At 37.7% G+C, this 21,273-nt stretch overlaps 1 protein-coding gene across 1 annotated transcript in view; it reads left to right on the forward strand.

The window, feature by feature from the left end:
• LOC126084412 (uncharacterized) overlaps positions 1-2,984 on the forward strand; it is a 125,104-nt gene extending 122,120 nt beyond the window's left edge. The window contains 1 exon segment of the mRNA XM_049898998.1: positions 2,871-2,984. Within this exon segment, the coding sequence (XP_049754955.1) occupies positions 2,871-2,984 (114 nt within the window).
• The last annotated feature ends 18,289 nt before the right edge of the window (positions 2,985-21,273 follow it).

Below are 21,273 nucleotides of genomic sequence, written 5' to 3' on the forward strand. Positions count from 1 at the left end.
ATGTATCCAGCTTTGCTTTAAAAATGGCATGCTATCAGAAGTTAAGTGATCCTTTTATAATTTTCTATAAAGTGAAAGAAAAGTGTTTTTAATTTAATTACCCATGCCTAAAAAGATATTTGAGTATATTCTTAATGGCATAATTAGTAATGGAAACACATCGTAATATGCTATTACACTCTTTCCTGAAATTTTTCCTTTCTTCAGTTTTCTTTGAAGGTACTAGGAGAGTGTAGGACTGCCACAATATTATTCAACATGCCGATACTTTTTAGAATCATAATGTTGGTTGTTCAAACCTTACTAAATTGACTTGACAGTTCCAAATTAAGTATCATCTTGTGTTTTTCCTTTCTCCATATCTTTTTAATGACAGTGTCATATAATATGATGGTTTTATGAGTGATTTTGATACCTCATTCACCAGAGTAATCAATGGGGAAAGGAGCCATATGGGTTGCAGTCCATTTGTATTGGATAGGACAGATGGCATTATTGATAGATGGAAATATTCCAGATATTTATTGTGTAATGGTATCGCAGGGACTTTGACTTCTGAATTGTAATATTTTAATTTCTACAATAACTGGCAAATCGAGTAATTTATTTGGTTATCATGTATCCATTTAATCATAACAATGTGTGAATTTTAGCATTAATTACCTTTCAGTTAATACTTTTTTTTTTTTTTAACATCATGGGCATTTCTAAGGCTTTATGTTTATTTACGTGATTTCTGACCAACCTATCATTTTGGTCTTGAGGACCTTAAAGCTAACAACAACATTTGGAGCAAACAATAAAAGTTGAAGACAGGATGCCAGCAGGTTTCTCCCAACAGCACCTTCGGCCCATGGGAAGTAGAGAAAGAATGGGTAATGTTACAGACTCTCTTTATATTTGCTCCTTATAGAAGTTTCTACCCTCAATAAACTTCCTAAAATTATTTTATAACATGATTGAGGACAAAAGAACATGATAATGGGATTCAGGTTCTAATTAGATTTTATTTTTTTAATTTTAAAATGAGTCATTCATAGAAGCGTTCCTGCTGCAGTAGTATCATTAATGCACTGTCATCTCAAATGTTTGCCTTCATTCCAAAACTATATTAGCACTGGCAGAAATAAATGAAATCCAGGGTGGATAAGAACTTGACTTTTTACTGTGTATACTTTTGTATTGTTTGAATATTTAGTGTAAGCATATAGTCAGTCATGCCTTATTTTTACAACTGCAAAGTTAAAAATGATAAATTGAATGATTCCAAAAATTTCTATTGCCATTGTTTTATTTTGAAAATGCTATCCATCCCTATTATTGAGGGCCTACTGTGCCTTTAAACACTGCCAGGAGCTCTCTGATAGTACCTGCAGGTTGCTTACTATTCTATGTAGAAAGCAATGTAAACTCCTTAAGGGTAGCGACAATGTTTTCCAAACTAAAAATTGGAACACATTGTACAACAGTGGCTTTGTTTGTTTGTTTTAGTTTATGAGATTGTTATTGTGAAAAAATGGCAAATGCCTAAAAACTAAAGGTTCTTACGTACAACTAAAATTTATCAAGTTGCCTTCATCAATGACTGACACCCCTCAATTTCCAGTATCTAGCATTCCATTTTGCACATAGCAAGAGCTCAATGTTTGTTGATTGTGGTATTGATAAACAAGGTAGGATGATGTACATTTACAAAGAAAATTGGAAATATTAGCTTAGTTACACACTTTCAAAAATGATAGCATGGTCCCTCTAATCAAATAGAACTTTATACTGGATTTTGATAAGATTGTCTTTTAAATAGATTTTTATAAAATAATAATAATAATTGCTTTGAAAGAGTAAGTTGACCAAGCTTTATTCAGTCAAAAATATCTTATCGTGCTCAGTGGGCCAGGAGAAGGAGCTATTTTAGAACAATCCAGAGACATGGCATTAAAAATAGGCTCTACCTTATGATTTAGAGAAAGGACAGTAATTGCATTCCTCCTCCTCTTGCAAATACAACTGGGCCAAATAGATCCTGATGACTCCAGATATTTGCATTACTCTAGAACAATTTCAGAAGCATTAATTAAAATGGCATAGATAATTTTTCTGATAAAAATTTCAGGACCAATAATAAACCAAGTAATAATAGACTAGCCCTAATTGAAATGATATGGAATTTAAAATATTCTATATATATATTCACCATTTCTCTAAAAAAAAAAAAAAAAAAAATCAAAGTCTGAGTAATATAAGGAGCCCTGTGTATTTTGTTGTCACTATAGGGCCACCAGGAGTTGGAGTCGACTCGAGAGCGATGGGTTTGATTTTGGGTATGGGGGTGCTATGACTCAAAATTGACTGGACAGCAATGGGTGTGGTTTTTTATTTTTGTTTATTAAAGCCTTTTATTTCCTTTACTTCTGAAATAACATATATAAGAGCTTGCTGATAAAATTTGGGAATGCATAGTTTTCATGTTGAAATTTGTATCTATTTTGCAGCTTTTAACTTTCCCTGATCTATTCTCAATATTTTCATTGTCTGTGTTTCTTTATCTCCCTCCCTCCTTCTTCCCTTGGTACTCTCACTCACTGAAGGACAGAAAGGCAAAGACAGGCAGATCAGCTATTACTTTGGATCACCAGACAGGAAAACTTCTTCTCAGGCAACACTGCAATGTGATTGGGTTGTTGTTTTTGCTTTTTCTGTTGTTGTTTTAAGACTTTATTTCTTCCTTTTTTTTTAATGTTTTGTGTATATGGAGAAATTTTGTTAGATCACTCTACTAATGGAAAGAAAAGAAGAATCCATCTCTAGAACTGAGCTGTTTGGTTACTTCTGTAGTGAATGAGTGACTTTTTCATTATATTTTGCTACAGGTTTTTCCCATGAAGCTTCTTAACCAGAGTTTTGAATACGACTCCTCTCTCCCACCCCACACCACACCCCGAAAAAAGAATCATACATTCCTAAGACTAAACCTCAAATCGTAATTTGTGGTTCGAGGATTTTCCCAAATCGTTTAAAGATAAACTCTGTGTATTAAAAGTGCTTTAGGTAAGCAAAGCCTGGGTGGAAGCAAATTTTCTTTGTAATATTTTCAGAGCACTGGAATATTTATCAGCTTAACCATCTTTAAAAACAACACCAGAGTACTTAATATAAATTTTTAAATTTAGTCCTGAGTCATCTGGACTTTGATTCAATCAAATTTATCAAGAAAAAAGAAATTTTTTCCCAAGCCACCTACCTAATTTCCAAGGCAAGACAATGGCAGTTGATCATGCTGATGAATAAAGAAATTAATTTTGGCACACTAAGGCAGTGTATAAGCTGAAGTTCTTGAACAAAAGCAGCCTGTCAACTATGGTGCATTTAAGTACAGGAAAGATTGATGTTTGCCAAATGTAAAATCAGAGAGAAGCAAGTATGTTTTCAAGCTTAGGGGATTGCCAACAATGAAAGGGAAAATAAATAAAAATTTATTTGTACAATATTGTTATACCTTGTCAAGGAAATGTTAATTGAAATCAGGCCTCCTTTTAAAAAAACATAACATGAAGATTTCCCCCAAAAGACTACACAAGAGTCTGACGATTAATGCAAAATGGGGTTTTAAAGGCACAAAATGATTGCTGACATTAACAAAAATTGTGCTGTTAGATCATCAAAAAGCTAAACCCTAGATTTTGTTGTCAATGATCTGTACTGATTAATTAATATAATCAGTTATGTTACTAAGAGAAAGCTAAGATTTTTGAAAAGTATCTACATGAACCATGTGAAACTCCATCATAAATTCGATAGCTAAAAAATACTCAAGCTTCTGTTTATTCCTTCAGGTTTATGGCATTTATCTGGTAGCTAGATATTATTTGAATGTGCAATGATTTGAGTTATTAAAATACAGTTCGTTTATGATCCATGTTAAGAACACGCAGTGCATTCAAATAACTGGGTAGCACTGGGTCTTTCACCTCAGACCTGGTATGTTTCATTTCCCTGAGGTTGGGGTTAAATTGAGATTTTGTATTCATTCAAAGTAATTGTAATGAGAATATTCAACATGAGTCAAATGGAGAATAGTGGCACCCTAGAAGTGCTTAGAAATAATTTCCTTTTTTTTTAATACATTGCTCCATCGTGGGATGGAAAAAGATTACCACGCCTTGTTTAACGATGTTATATTGTTCTGTTTGTGAATCTAATGAAGTCTTTGGCAGTAAAGAACACAAATTGTTCAAATGAATTTTAGAAAATAAGAAGGCATCTGAATCAAATAATTACATATTTGAAATGCATGAGATACTATTAACAATGTTTACCTATAGAAAATCAGAGATTTGTATTTAAAAAAAAAACCCTCTTAGTATTTTCTTTTTATTCTCATAATGGAAAGGGGGATGGGTAGGTGGAATAGTACTTTATTAGCACACAGACATGGGAAAGGATTACCCAGTAGTAGAGCTATGTACCCACGACAGATTTTTCCAGACTACTTTTTCCCTTGAAGCAGTGTTTCCATTTGAGCATCGTAAGTGATTTTCCGTCTTTCTCACTAAAGTGCTCAGGTATATTAGCACCTCTTTCCCTCTCAGGATATTGACTTTGCTGAAGCCAAGAGGAAATAAATTATTTTTGTGTGTCAGTTGTTTATCAGCGTCTTCTCTCTTGTGTTTAAATAGTAATCGTCGTTGCTAAACTAGATCAGCCCATAAGAACTGGTCTCTCACTGAACGACCTGCTACTGAAAACCCTATTATGTTATGTTGAATGGTATCATGTGATCTTAGAGAGATCCTTTACAAAAGAATGCAAATGTCGATAAAACTCATTGAGTTCTAAATGATATTCAGAAACTGTTTTAGAGATAAAACATACATAGTGATCGCTAAGGGCCAGGTCATACTCTCTCAGGAGTATCTGGTAAGTTGAGTCTATGGAACAGGCTGAAATAATACAACATTTTCTAATACAGTTGTAGGCTTCTACACTAAGTGGCAATGTGTTTATGATGGGCATATTCTGGCATAGAAGCATATTTTGAATATTCCAATAAATTCAGCTATTACTTTGGGAAGAAAAAAGTGTTGCTTCTCCTAAGAATTACTAAAGAAGAGAAAGTCTTCCATTTGGTGAACTCCCTGTGGTAACTTGAAAGTTCTGCTTTAAAATGACCATTCTTGGTCTTCCCATTACTATTCCAAAAAAGCCCAGATCAGTTGCCATCGAGTCAATACCAACTCATGGCAACTCCATGTGTTTTAGAGAAGAACTGCGCTCCATAGGGTTTTCAATGTTTGCGATCTTTAAGAAGCAGATCACCAGGCCTTTCTCTCAAGGTGTCTCTGGGTAGATTAGAACTGCCAACCTTTCCTTTAGTAGCCAGTCGTTTAGCTGTTTGGGACACCCAGGGACTCCTTTCATTACCGTTAAACCAAAACCCAACCCACTGCCTTCAAGTCGGCAGTTACTATTCTTTGTTTGCTTGGTGAAGGCCTTTCAACTGTGCCTAGAATATAACCACTATACTGTAAACAGCAGAGACAGTCAGCATCTGCAACAAGGCAAGGATTTCTGCCAATAACATCATAATTTAACATTATTCTGGAGGTTCTACACAATTCAGTAAGGCAATGAACTGAAGTAAGATATATTAGAAAAAAGGAGAGCAAAAAATTATTTTCATGTAATCATTTCCAATACAATTTTGATCTCAGGCATTCCTAAATTGCCCAGGTCTCAATCACCTTGTTTCAGAAGAATATGGTAAGTTGGGATAATGGAAATGGCCTAAAATAATATAACTTTTTCTAATACAGTTCCAGGTTCTCACCTTAAGTGGACACGTATTTACATAGAGCACATTCTAACATGAAAACATCCAACATAAACGAACTGAAAAACTACTTGAAATTAACAAGAGTTAATACGGCAGAAGGTAAAATAAATAAAACATTTTTTAAAATTTTCATTCCATTAATAATATCTTGCTTTGGGGGTGGGGAAGGGAGAAATGAATCCACGGTGATAACCCCAGTTACAAAATACCTAGTAATATCCTTAATAAGAATTACACGAGTAATTACAAAACTTTCCTGAGCACCACATAAGAAGACAAATAAATGTCATGAATTATGCTTCTGGATGCGAATGTTGTAAAGACAGCAGTTAATGTACAGGTATAACTTTAGCACATCAGTCAAAATTCTAATGGGATTATTTTAGGAGCATGAAGAAATTATTCTAAAATGTTTAGGATTCATAACAGCAAAGAACAATTTTAAAAATATAGTAAAGGGGAGTATGACCTGTTAAATATAAAAATATTTTCCAAAACTACATATTTAAAATGGTACAGTACTACTACAGCTAGAATCCACAGGTCATTGGAATGAAACAGGTAAACATAAAGTTAAACCTAGTATTTCTATGAACGAAATATGACAACAGAAGATCCAAACAATGTGAATAGGTTGGATTGTTCAAAGAAGGATGGTAAGAGATTTGACAACAATTTGGTGAGAAAAAAAAAAGAGTGATTTAAACTAATACAGACATTAAATATACTTTTTGAAGAATTTTAAATTACAATGAAATTCTCAGAAACTATAGAAAAAATATACAGTTGTTTCTAGCATATAAGTCTAGTCAGGGAAATATGTGTGTGTTTGTATGCACACGTGGAGCCCTGGTGGTACAGTCAGTAAGTGCAAGCTACTAACCAAAAAGCTCAAACCTACCAGCTCCTTCCTCCTCAGGAGAAAGCTGTGGCAGTTTGCTTCCATAAAGATTACACCCTTGGAAACCCTGTGGGCAGTTCTCCTCTGTCCTATAGCGTCGCTATGAGTCAATGGCGTCTTCACGGCAACAGGTTGTTTGTTTGTTTTTTTATATGTATGCACATGGAAAATAAACTGGTAGGAATTATACCAAAATAGGATAAACGGTAAAAAGAAGGAAATGTTGGTGAGATTGCAGGTGGTTTTAGTTTTCTCTTTTATTACTTTTTCATTTCTAGCTTTTTCCTTCAATTATAATATTCCCTAATCAGAAAAAAAGGAGGGGGGGGGGGGTCCTGTTTGGTTTTTAAAGCAGTCATGTTATCCAAGTACCTTAAAAAAAAAAATCGAACCCATTGCTGTTGATTCGATTCCAACTCATATTGGCCCTACAGGACAGAGTAGAACTGCCCCATAGAGTTTCCAAGAAGCGCCTGGTAGATTTGAACTGCCGACCTTTTGGTTAACAGCCATAGCACTTAACCACTATGTCAACAGGGTTTCCATCCAAGTACATAATCACTATTATATATGTCCTAGCATAAAGTAGAAACTTGTTTTGACAAAAATAGTTTTGTTGTTCTTTTTAATCTCTAAAATGCAAAGGATTTCGTTTTCTTTCCCTTTCATAATATACAATTAGAATAAGATCTATAAGCTGGGAGTGTAGAGCAGCGCCCACGGTTGTATCTCCACCACGTAGCAAAATGCCTGATGTGTAGGAGGCATGCAATAAGTGTTTGACTGAGGAAATAACTAGTTAATTAATACAAAACCGGTCCATTTCCCCTCCCTCAAAAAAAAAGGCAATGAATTGATTCTTTCAAATAATCTTCTGTGTGTTAGTCTTCTGTTTTTCAGGATACAATCTAATCAAGGAATGCCAATACCTAGGTTAAAAACAAAAAACCAAACCCAGTGATCCCTAGATTATCTAGTATCAAATGTGGACCAATTCAAAATTTTCCTGTTTTTATTTGTAGTCCACCTAGTTAGAAGTAGTACAATTTAAAAGACAAGAACTGAGAAGACCAAAGAAACATCTTTCCATTCTCCATTTTGCCCAAGCTAACCCTAGAATTCTGTAATCTTCCTAGGGAACTATTGGTTTTGGAAATCTAAAACCAAACCCAGAGCCATCCAGTCGATTTCAACTCACAGTAATCCTGTAGGACGGAGTAGAAATTCCCTAGGTTTTCCAAGGCAGGAATCTTCATCAGAGCAGACTGCCACATCTTTCTTCCGAAGAGCCTCTATACCACCCAATAAACAGCAACACCAAGCCTTTGTTCCAGACTTGATCTCCACTATCATCCTTTCTTTCGCTGTGTTTCAGAGACTCTCTGAGCATTTGGTTTAGGTTCTCTGTTTTCTTGAGATTCAGTTTATCTCTTTTGGGGAGGCCACAACAACTTCTTCCACGGGAGAAAAGAAACCACTCATTTGCACTTCTCAATTTAAGAGTTCACCTTTAAATTCTGGGGAATCTTTTGCATCAAAACAACTCCCTGGAACCTAAAACAACTCCCTGCAACCTAAATTGTAATGATATCACAATGATGGATCTTTTCTTTTCCTCCAGGCCTACAGTAATTTCGAGAGCTGTATTTTTTCTCTTTCTTGCATCATATACCCCACTTTCCTCTTGCTTTCCCTTAAGCATCTTCTATTCTGCGTGGAGAGGTGTTTCTTTGTCCAAAATAGTTTATATTCTGCCATTTTGCTTTGTGTTCTAAGTGAATTACCTCGTTCTTTTTACATAACACAAGGACTCTCCAGTTAAGAGTCCTAATGTATCATGCTTGAAATACAGCATAAGATAGCATAGTGACATGAAAAAACACTGGTCTAGGAGTTAAGAAATTTGGGTTCTAGGCCTTACTGCTTTTCTTTCAGCCAAAAGCTAAAATGAATGGCAGGTTATACCACTGGGTCCTCAATTTCTAAAGAACTATCTCTAAGATGGCTTCTACCTATCACAGTCTTTGATCATATCATTCATTTATTTATCTAACCAAGACCATTTATTGAATTCTTACTAATTTCCAGGCACTCTGCCAGATATTTGGGATATAGAAATGATCAAGTCACAGTTCTTGTGTCCCTGATACAAAACGCATTGCTTTCCCCATGAGACCATGAGGGAAACAGTTATTCTACCACTGAGATATTTAATCTTGATTTCTGATTGAGCTTCCTAGACGGGGACTTTTAAAACTAGAACATTAAATTGTGTTATATGTTAGTGTACTCAAAAGTATCTGGACCATTGATATTTACAGGAACACATTTATTTTTATAATCACTTCCTGATGGTACTAAGAGTAGGGCACTACCTGTATACAATTTCTAAAAATCAGTTTTGAGCACCTCCATGATGATTTTTCAAATGAAGACTTCTGAGTCTGTTATGCTACTACTTTCAAAAATTTAGGAAGGTGCACCTTTGGTATTCTTCAGGAAGAATGTAACACATTTCATATTTCTTCACCTAAGGAAATTGCTTTTAAATAAAAGAATAGCCAGATAGCTTTCTGAGACAAATAGTATTGCTTTGCACTTGACTCAATGGGTAGAATAAATGAATAATTTTCTATGCAAGTATCTTGGTTTGCTTACAACTTTCTGCTAAGGCTCTGAGACCTTTAAGCAAAGGATTCCACCAATTACATTTGTTGTATATATGTGTGTGTACATTTTTTTCAGAAAGCATATGTTAGTAGGGCTATTAAGCAATTAGCTTCATGCATATAGATAGTTCATTTTGCACCAAACCATATGATGTGACTGGAATTTATAGAAAACCATCTTTCTTGCCAGGAATTGAGGCTAGTTAATTCTCTAGCTTGGAAAAGTGTGGTCTTATGGCTGCAATCTGTATCCTTCAAAACTAAAAGCCGAGTATTCTATATGTGATAGCTTTGAAAAGTCCATAAAATACAAAAATTTTGTTTTTATTAAATGAAGAAATGGGAAAGAGGGTAAGAAAATCTAAGTAGAGTACCTGGTTCGCAGTGCCTCATCACTAAATGTTTGTTAACTGCCAATAACATGAAGCCAGCAGGCAGTAAGTTCGTTTTTTTATAAAAGATGTGCCACGAGGTCTTACGTGCTTGTCAGATTTGGCTGTGAGCTTTCTAGCAGTCTATGCAAAAAGGGAAATGCAATCAGCAGCAGAATCTGTAATGCCCATGAGATGAAAACAAACTGGCTGCTCAGGAGAAGCCTGGCTATTTTTAGGGGTTTAATAACTATTTCCAGAATGACCGAATACTGCAGAAATCTGAGACATTTGGCACGAGGTCACTGGGGTCTTAACCATCTTTACAGCAAACACAGAAAAGAGCTTCATGTGGCTGTTTTTCAGACCAACAGGATGATGTCATTGGAAAACTGGTTTTAGGGAGGTAAAATGTCACAACTACCTGATAATGTGCCTTAATTAAAATAGATATATACTCTGAAACACCCAGAAATCCTGAAGCAGTGGGACCTACTGAATACACTTCAGGCACGTATACCTTTTCCATACATAAAATAAGGTTCATTGCCACTTCTTGAAGTGCTAGTTATACTTTACAAAGATAGCGTATTACTGTCTTGTCTCATTTTTATAGCACTTACATCATCCTAGATCCCTGGTCATAGCCGTTAATCAGGTTTGGGTTTTGTTTCTTTTTTTTTTACTTTTTAGAGGGAGAAAAGATCTTGGATTATTCTAAAAATCCATGGAATGTCTACCACAAGATGCAAAATTCTACATGATTGGCCTTTTGTAAATATTAAGCAAAATCAGTAAATCAGAATGATCAGATTAACATATCTTAGCAGAAGCATGCATACAAAAGGAAGTGTTGACGGTCTTTATGAAAGCTGTGTTTCCCGTTTACTGCTGCCATTTTTATTGTGGATTTCCCTGTTCAGCACTTAGTTCCAATTTTTTTTTTTTTTTAAATTTTTATTAAGCTTCAAGTGAACATTTACCATTCCAATCAGTCTGTCACATGTAGGTTTACATACATCTTACTCCCTTCTCCCACTTGCTCTCCCCCTATTGAGTCAGCCCTTACAGTCTCTCGTTTCGTGCCAATTTTACCTTCTTCCCTCTCTCTCTATCTTCCCATCCCCCCTCCAGTCAAGAGTTGCCAACACACTCTCCTGTGTCCACCTGATTTAATTAGCTCACTCTTCATCAGTATCTCTCTCCCCCCCACTGACCAGTCCTTTTCATGCCTGATGATTTGTCTTCGGGGATGGTTCCTGTCCTGTGCCATCAGAAGTTCTGGGGAGCATTGTCTCTGGGATTCCTCTAGTGGCAATCATACCATTAGGTGTGGTCTTTTAATGAGAATTTGGGGTCTGCATCCCATTGGTCTCCTGCTCCCTCAGGAGTTGTCTGTTGTGTTCCCTGACAGGGCAGACATCGAATGTGGCCGGGCACCAACTAGTTCCTCTGGTCTCAGGATATTGTAGGTCTCTGGTTCAAGTGGCCCTTTCTGTCTCTTGGGTTCTTAGTTGTCGTGTGACCTTGGTGTTCTTCCTTTGCCTTTGCTCCCGGTGGGTTGAGACCAATTAATGTATTTTAGATGGCTGCTTGTTGGCATTTAGGACCCCAGGTGCCACAATTCAAAGTGGGATGCAGAGTGTTTTCATAATAGAATTGTTTTGCCCATTGATTTAGAAGTCCTCTCAAACCAAGTTCCCCAGACCCCAGCCCCTGCTTCGCTATCCTTTGAAGCTTTCATTTTATCTCGGAAACCTCTTTACTTTTAATCCTGTCCAATTAGGCTGACCTTCCTTGTTTTGAGTGTTGTCTTTCCCTTCACCCAAAGCAGTTCCCATCTACAGATTGATCAATAAAAAGCCCTCTCCCTCCCTCCCTCCCTCCCTCCCTCCCTCCCCCCTTTGTAACCACAAAAGTATGTGTTCTTTTCCGTTTTTTCTATTTCTCAAGATCTTATAATAGTGGTCTTATACAATATTTGTTCTTTTGCAACTGACTCATTTCGCTCAGCATAATGCCTTCCAGATTCCTCCATGTTATGAAATGTTTCAGAGATTCGTCACTGTTCTTTATCGATGCGTAGTATTCCATTGTGTGAATATACCACAATTTATTTACCCATTCGTCCGTTGATGGACATCTTGGTTGCTTCCAGCTTTTTGCTATTGTAAACAGAGCTGCAATAAACATGGGTGTGCATATATCTGTTTGTGTGAAGGGTCTTGTATTTTTAGGGTATATTCCGAGGAGTGGGATTTCTGGGTTGTATGGTAGTTCTATTTCTAACTGTTTAAGATAACGCCAGATGGATTTCCAAAGTGGTTGTACCATTTTACACCCCCACCAGCAGTGTATGAGAGTTCCAATCTCTCCGCAGCCTCTCCAACATTTATTATTTTGTGTTTTTTGAATTAATGCCAGTCTAGTTGGTGTCAGATGGAATCTCATCGTAGTTTTAATTTGCATTTCTCTAATGACTAATGATCGAGAGCATTTTCTCATGTATCTGTTGGCTGCCTGAATATCTTCCTTAGTGAAATGTGTGTTCATATCCTTTGCCCACTTCTTGATTGGGTTGTTTGTCTTTTTGTGGTTGAGTTTTGACAGAATCATGTAGATTTTAGAGATCAGGCGCTGGTCTGAGATGTCATAGCTGAATATTCTTTCCCAGTCTGTAGGTGGTCTTTTTACTCTTTTGGTGAAGTCTTTAGATGAGCATAGGTGTTTGATTTTTAGGAGCTCCCAGTTATCTGGTTTCTCTTCATCATTTTTGGCAATGTTTTGTATTCTGTTTATGCCCTGTATTAGGGCTCCTAGGGTAGATCCTATTTTTTCTTCCATGATTTTTATCGTTTTAGTCTTTATGTTTAGGTCTTTGATCCACTTGGAGTTAGTTTTTGTGCATGGTGTGAGGTATGGGTCCTGTTTCATTCTTTTGCAAATGGATATCCAGGTATGCCAGCACCATTTGTTAAAAAGACTATTATTTCCCCAATTGACTGCCACTGGTCCTTTGTCAAATATCAGCTGCTCATAAATGGATGGATTTATATCTGGATTCTCAATTCTGTTCCATTGGTCTATGTGCTTGTTGTTGTACCAGTACCAGGCTGTTTTGACTACTGTAGCTATATAATAGGTTCTGAAATCAGGTAGGGTGAGGCCTCCCACTTTCTTCTTCTTTTTCAGTAATGTTTTGCTTATCCGGGGGTTCTTTCCTTTCCATATAAAATTAGTGATTTGTTTCTCTATTCCCTTAAAGTATGACATTGGTATTTGGATTGGAAGTGCGTTGTATGTATAAATGGCTTTTGGTAGAATAGACATTTTTACTATGTTAAGTCTTCCTATCCATGAGCAGGGTATGTTTTTCCATTTAAGTGTGTCCTTTTGAATTTCTTGTAGCAGAGTTTTATAGTTTTCTTTGTATAGGTCTTTTACATCCTTGGTAAGATTTATTCCTAAGTATTTTATCTTCTTGGGGGCTACTGTGAATGGTATTGATTTGGTGATTTCCTCTTCGGTGTTCTTTTTGTTGATGTAGAGGAATCCAAGTGATTTTTGTATGTTTATTTTATATCCTGAGACTCTTCCAAACTCTTCTATTAGTTTCAGTAGTTTTCTGGAGGATTTCTTAGGGTTTTCCATGTATACGATCATGTCATCTGCAAATAGTGATAGCTTTACTTCCTCCTTACCAATCTGGATACCCTTTATTTCTTTGTCTAGCCTAATTGCCCTGGCTAGGACTTCAAGTACGATGTTGAATAAGAGCGGTGATAAAGGGCATCCTTGTCTGGTTCCCGTTCTCAAGGGAAATGCTTTCAGGTTCTCTCCATTTAGAGTGATATTGGCCGTCGGCTTTGCATATATGCCCTTTATTATGTTGAGGAATTTTCCTTCAATTCCTATTTTGGTGAGAGTTTTTATCATAAATGGGTGTTGGACTTTGTCAAATGCCTTTTCTGCATCAATTGATAAGATCATGTGGTTTTTGTCTTTTGTTTTATTTATGTGATGGATTACATTAATGGTTTTTCTGATATTAAACCAGCCTTGCATACCTGGTATAAATCCCACTTGATCAGGGTGAATTATTTTTTTGATGTGTTGTTGGATTCTATTGGCTAGAATTTTATTAAGGATTTTTGCATCTATGTTCATGAGGGATATAGGTCTAAAATTTTCTTTTTTTGTAATGTCTTTACCTGGTTTTGGTATCAGGGAGATGGTAGCTTCATAGAATGAGTTGGGTAGTATTCCGTCTTTTTCTATACTTTGAAATACCTTCAATAGTAATGGTGTTAAGTCTTCCCTGAAGGTTTGGTAGAACTCTGCAGTGAAGCCATCTGGGCCAGGACTTTTTTTTGTTGGGAGTTTTTTGATTACCGTTTCAATCTCTTTTTTTGTTATGGGTCTATTTAGTTGTTCTACTTCTGAATGTGTTAGTTTAGGTAGGTAGTATTGTTCCAAGAATTTATCCATTTCTTCTAGGTTTTCAAATTTGTTAGAGTACAATTTTATGTAGTAATCTGATATGATTCTTTTGATTTCATTTGGTTCTGTTGTGATGTGGTCCTTCTCGTTTCTTATTCGGGTTATTTGTTTCCTTTCCTGTTTTTCTTTAGTCAGTCTAGCCAATGGTTTATCAATTTTGTTAATTTTTCAAAGAACCAGCTTTTGGCTTTGTTAATTCTTTCAATTGTTTTTCTGTTCTCTAATTCATTTAGTTCAGCTCTAATTTTTATTATTTGTTTTCTTCGGGTGCCTGATGGATTCTTTTGTTGCTCACTTTCTATTTGCTCAAGTTGTCGGGACAGTTCTCTGATTTTGGCTCTTTCTTCTTTTTGTATGTGTGCATTTCTCGATATAAATTGGCCTCTGATCACTGCTTTTGCTGTGTCCCAGAGGTTTTGATAGGAAGTATTTTCATTCTCGTTGCTTTCTAAGAATTTCCTTATTCCCTCCTTGATGTCTTCTATAACCCAGTCTTTTTTCAGGAGGGTATTGTTCATTTTCCAAGTATTTGATTTCTTTTCCCTAGTTTTTCTGTTATTGATTTCTAGCTTCATTGCCTTGTGGTCTGAGAAGATGCTTTGTAATATTTCGATGTTTTGGATTCTGGAAAGATTTGTTTTATGCCCTAATATGTGGTCTATTCTAGAGAATGTTCCATGTGCACTAGAAAAAAAAGTATATTTTGCAGCAGTTGGGTGGAGAGTTCTGTATAAGTCAATGAGGTCAAGTTGGTTGATTGTTGTAAGTAGGTCTTCCGTGTCTCTATTGAGCTTCTTACTGGATGTCCTGTCCTTCTCCGAAAGTGGTGTGTTGAAGTCTCCTACTATATATGTGGAGGTGTCTATCTCACTTTTCAATTCTGTTAAAATTTGATTTATGTATCTTGCAGCCCTGTCATTGGGTGCATAAATATTTAATATGGTTATGTCTTCCTGATCAATTGTCCCTTTTATCATTATATAGTGTCCTTCTTTATCCTTTGTGGCGGATTTAAGTCTACAGTCTATTTTGTCAGAAATTAATATTGCTACTCCTCTTCTTTTTTGCTTATTGTTTGCTTGATATATTTTTTTCCATCCTTTGAGTTTTAGTTTGTTTGTGTCTCTAAGTCTAAGGTGTGTCTCTTGTAGGCAGCATATAGATGGATCGTGTTTTTTTATCCAGTCCGTGACTCTCTGTCTCTTTATTGGTGCATTTAGTCCATTTACATTCAGCGTAATTATAGATAAGTAAGTTTTTAGTGCTGTCATTTTGATGCCTTTTCATGTGTGTTGTTGGCCATTTCATTTTTCCACATGCTTTTTTGTGCTGAGACGTTTTTCTTAGTAGCTTGTGAGATCCTCATTTTCATAATGTTTAACTTTGTGTTTATTGAGTCGTTACGTTTTTCTTGGCTTTTTTCTTGAGTTATGGGATTGATATTCCTTTTTGTGGTTACCTTTTTATTTACCCCTATTTTTCTAAGTAAAAACCTAACTTGTATCCTTCTATTTCGCCTTGTATCACTCTCCATCTGGCAGTTCAATGCCTCCTATATTTAGTCCCTCTTTTTGATTATTTTGATCGTTTATCTATTGATTTCCATGATTTCCTGTTGTGTGTATTATTTTGTTTGTTTATTTATTTTTTAGAATTAGTCTTAATTTGTTTGTTTTTGTGCTTTCCCTGTTTGAGTTGCGTTGATATCAGGACGTTCTGTTTTGTGACCTTGTATTGTGCTGATACCTGATATTATTGGTCATCCGGCCAAACAATCTCCTTTAGCATTTCTTGCAGTCTTGGTTTAGTTTTTGCAAATTCTCTAAACTTGTGTTTATCTGTAAATATCTTAATTTCTCCTTCATATTTCAGAGAGAGTTTTGCTGGATATATGATCCTTGGTTGGCAGTTTTTCTCATTTAGTGCTCTGTATATGTCGTCCCATTCCCTTCTTGCCTGCATGGTTTCTGCTGAGTAGTCTGAACTTATTCTTATTGATTCTCCCTTGAAGGAAACCTTTCTTTTCTCCCTGGCTGCTTTTAAAATTTTCTGTTTGTCTTTGGTTTTGGCAAGTTTGATGATGATATGTCTTGGTGTTTTTCTTTTTGGATCAATCTTAAATGGGGTTCGATGAGCATCTTGGATAGATATCCTTTCATCTTTCATGATGTCAGGGAAGTTTTGTGTCAGGAGTTCTTCAACTATTTTCTCTGTGTTTTCTGTCCCCCCTCCCTGTTCTGGGACTCCAATTACTCGCAAGTTATCCTTCTTGATAGAGTCCCACATGATTCTTAGGGTTTCTTCATTTTTTTTAATTCTTTTATCTGATTTTTTTTCAGCTATGTTGGTGTTGTTTCCCTGGTCCTCCAGAAGTCCCAGTCTACATTCTAATTGCTCGAGTCTGCTCCTCTGACTTTCTATTGCGTTGTCAAATTCTGTAATTTTATTGTTAATCTTTTGGATTTCTACATACTGTCTCTCTATGGATTCTTGCAACTTGTTAATTTTTCCACTATGTTCTTGAATAATCTTTTTGAGTTCTTCAACAGTTTTATCAGTGTGTTCCTTGGCTTTTTCTGCATTTATCCTAATTTCATTTGTGATATCTTTAAGCATTCTGTAAATTAGTTTTTTATATTCTGTATCTGATAATTCCAGGATTGTATCTTCATTTGGGAAAGATTTTGATTCTTTTGTTTGGGGGGTTGGAGAAGCTGTCATGGTCTGTTTCTTTATGTGGTTTGATATGGACTGCTGTCTCCGAGCCATCACTGGGAAACTAGATTTTCCAAGTTTCCAAGTAGTCAGCTAAAAAAAAAAATGCAGTCAGATCCCTATCTGAATTCTCTCTCTGGCTCCGGGTATTCGGATGTTAATGGGGTCGCCTGGAGAGGGTGGGGGAGGGATCTGAGAGCTAGGAGTGTAGCACCACAGAATATAGAGCTGAACACCACGTTCACGCTCCACCCCCGTTCGCCAAAATCCGGGCTGGACGGGTCCCTGGCTAGGACACTGCTTTCCTTGCTCGGAAACCAGTCACTTCCTCCTGGGGACTTCCTCCCGTGCGCGGCACCGCTCGTGGGCACTGGGTGGGCGTTTCCCGTTCGTGTGGGCCCGCCCTCAGGGTCTATTCAGGCGATTATAATTAGGTCCCGCGGTCACGCCCCACCTGTGCGCGCGCCCAAATCCCAGCGGGATGACTTCCGGGTTAAGACGCTGCTTTCCCTGTTCGGGAACCAGTCACTTCCTCCCTGGGACTTCTCCTTCCAGAGTGCCACACCTCTCGTGCGAACTGGTTTGGCGTCACCTGCACGGCCAGGTGGGCCCGCCCCCTGGGTCAATTCAGGGCAATAAAAATGGACTCCGTGCTCACGCCCCGCTCGTGCGCGTGCCCAAGCCCCGGCAGGACGGCACCCCGTCTGGGACGCTAGTTTCTGCGCTTCGGGACCAATCAGTTCCTCCCGGGGACTTCTCCTTCCGGTGTGCCACACCTCTCGCGCAAACTGGGAGGGCGTCACTCGCACGACCAGGTGGTCCCGCCCCCTGGGTCAATTCAGGGTAATAAAAATGGACCCCGCGCTCATGCCCCGCCCGCGCGCGCGCGCGCGCATGCCCAGATCCCAGCGGAATGGCTCCCCGTCTGGGATGCTGCTTTCCCTGTTTTGAGACCAGACACTTCCGGGGATTTCTCCCTCTGGTGTGCCGTGCCACACGCGCGGACTGGGTGCGCGTCCTCCCGCACGAACGCGTGGGCCCCGCCCTGGGGTCACTCCAGGGAAACACAGCTGACCCCCCTGCGCGCGCGCCCCGTCGGCTTCTCGCCTAACTCCCGGCGGGACGGCACCCCATCTGGGAGGCTGTTCTCCCCCCTCTCAGATCAGTCACTGCCTCCCGGGTGTTTCTCCCTCCGGCTGTGCCCCTACGCCGCCCGCGCTAACCTGCTAGGCTTCCTCCCGGGATGGGTTCGGGGGGGAAGGGGTGGGCCCCCTTTCTGTGCCGTCTGCCCCCCTGGGCTCTGCCCCAGATCGAGCTCCGAAGGTCACCTGCCTGGTGCGCTGGCTCCTAGTTCTGAAAACAGTCGCTGTCTGCCCGTATTTGTTCGTTTTCTGTCTCTAAGTCTGTGCTTGTTGTTCAGAGTTCGTAGATTGTTATGTATGTGATCGATTCCCTTGTTTTTCCGAGTCTTTGTTGCAAGAGGGATCCGCGGTAGCGTCCACCTAGTCTGCCATCTTGGCCCCCTCTCCCCAAGCAATCTAGTTCCAATTTTTTAAATGATCCATTTCAACGCTAGAAAGCAATATTCTTCGACTCATATGAGTTTTGGGTTGCATTTTATTGCATTAAAGATTGCGGAGCTTTACTGTGAATTACAGTATTAGCATTCTTTATATTTTAGAGGACTGTGTTCACAAGAATTATTATGACTGATTCCAGAGGTTCTTTGCTTGGACCTTTGAAGACAAAAGTCCAATGCAATTTAACCTTCAATAGAAATGAGGTCATTGTACAATTTCAAAAATTTGAAAAGTACAAAAAACAGTGGGTATTTCATTCAAGAAAAGAATTTCAAGATGTACCCATTTGAAGATAATTTCAAGTAGCAACCAATTTACCTAAATATAGTTTGCAAGAACTTTGCTTATAACTTGGTTGCTTGGAGCTCAAAATACGGTTTTCATAGAAACAATGCTATAAATTCAAGTCCATTCAATGGATACTTAAGTGCCAAGGCTATCTCTACCCTTCAAGAACTTGCTTGCTGGTAGTGTGAAAAAAAGGCAAGAACACAAATAACTCAGCAAACCCCTTTTCAACACATTGTCAAGTGCCTTATAAGGCAAGCTCAAACATGGCAGAAAGCCACCATCGAATTTCAGAGTCAAAGAATTCATAAATTGTTACAAGTTTATTCTATAATTGACTACCAGAATTTGGATGGTTTGTACTAATATCTTAACCTCTTCTCATTTTTTTCTTCTCCCAGCCTAACTACCTCACTGTCCCACAAAAGGAACAGGAAGGTATGAAGCTGAGCTCTAGCTAACAGTGATCAGAACTTTACTGAATCAAAAAAAAAAAAAAAAAGTTTTATTAAGCTTAACACCTCTACCAAGGATTCCCCCATTGCTTAAGTAAATGACTGATACTCAACCAAAAAAAAGACAAATGGCCAAAGCTTTGGTGCTTTTTACCTCTTTGCTAGAACTATGTATGAAGGATGGCAAGCTACATACTAGCAAAGTTTCTGACACCATCATCTAATTTCACCTGTGATATTTTTGTTTAGGAATTCCTAGGTGGCACAGATAATTAAGTGCTTGACCACTAGCCAAAAGGCAGGCAGTTCAAAGCCACCCAGAGTATCGGACCTGCTCACAACCCATTGTAAGGAGCTGAGTCTGCAGCCTTTAGGCAGTTGTGTGGGGACAGATGGTGGAGTTCGCCTGCTACTTAAATATTTCCTTGCCTCCAACACCTGAATCTGACCTTCTGCTTTGCATGTAGGTTCAATGCCTGCAAGACTTTCAGTATCTGTTTACCCAAATTTTTGACTGATCTTTTAAGCCTCAGTTTCCTCTTCTGTAAAACAATTTTATTAATAATACCTCAACATACTGTTGCTGTGAGGCTTAAATGAGATAATGAGAGTGAAGTCCTTAGTATAGTGCCTGGAATATGGTAAGTACAAGCCATTATCCACTTTTCATGAAATCTGCTATTAACAGATTTTATCATCCTTTATGCAGCTAGATGGCTGATTTGGGACATTTGACTAGAGGAAAAAATAGATTAGTGTTGGCTATGGGAAGTTTTCATGCTTTCAAACACTTTAGTGCTGTGAGTACTCTGACGACTTGAAGAAAGCCTGGGGTTTCAGGGGCTGATGTCAGCCAGTGGCTTCTGAGCTTTTATTCTTAATGAGGAAATGGTATTCTCTCTCTCTCTCTTTCTCTCTCTCTGCAAAGAGGGAGAACCTAAGTCAATCTTCAGGTCTCCTTGTCCTCATATATTATCTTTTCCTTTGACTTCTGCTCAAAATTGGGGAATAGAGCACCAAAGTCAGAAAACCCCAGGCTCTTCCCATTTTGGGGCAACACGAATGAGAAATCTGACATAAAAGAGATGGAACGTTAGGAGGAAATAAATGAAAATGGATCCTAGAGGGCAGCATTAAAAAAAAAAAAAGTGTATAGAAAAACTCTGTTAACTAGTAAATGAGTATTTTTGACAAGGTTTTCTTGTCATCTTCTTTGACTGGTATCAGAGTTTTCATTTAAACCGTGTCATATTAGATGCTCTGAGCAAAAGCCAATTATATTCTAGATGCCTGATGAAGACTGAACATCAGAATAGAAGTTTGAAGGCAGTGCTGTGGCAAACCATTTGCTGAGAGCCTGTTTGAACCATGTCTATTGGTTTCCTTTTCTCCCTTGGTGTTTTATCATATTTACAATGTATTTTCATGTGTTGTGTCTTCCTTCTTGAAAGTCTTATTTACAAGTGGGTGTCATTGTCCCAGAGACATATTGGTTTAAAAAAATAAATAAAAAATTATTTGTTTAGCAATGACTAATTATTTTTCTTGATGTTTTCTTTATCATCTGTAAGGTGGAATAAATTTCTCTGATGCATTTTAAAAACTCCCAGTTAATTCTCTAATTCTGGTTTCTAAATCAAAACTGGTCACAGCATTCTGACTCTAAAATTTCTTAGTCTGAGGAGTATGTTGAATTGACATCCTTCTTTGAAGGGGTCTTATCTAGAATACTTCCTTTCAGATATTTGCATGTGGCTACTTTCATTACTACTAACAAACAACTACTGTGACCCTCTGGATCAGTAAGTAAAAGTCAAGAATACAAAGGAGAGAAAAGTGGGAAACTGATTTTACATATGAAAAATTATTCAACAATAATTGTAGAAATTAAGCAATATCCAAGTATTGGTCATTTGTCTTTGATTTGCTTGTCTGTTGGGATGACTTGCTTTCTTTATTAA

This window comes from Elephas maximus, chromosome 10 (genome assembly GCF_024166365.1).
Source record: "Elephas maximus indicus isolate mEleMax1 chromosome 10, mEleMax1 primary haplotype, whole genome shotgun sequence".
Taxonomy (NCBI): domain Eukaryota; kingdom Metazoa; phylum Chordata; class Mammalia; order Proboscidea; family Elephantidae; genus Elephas; species Elephas maximus.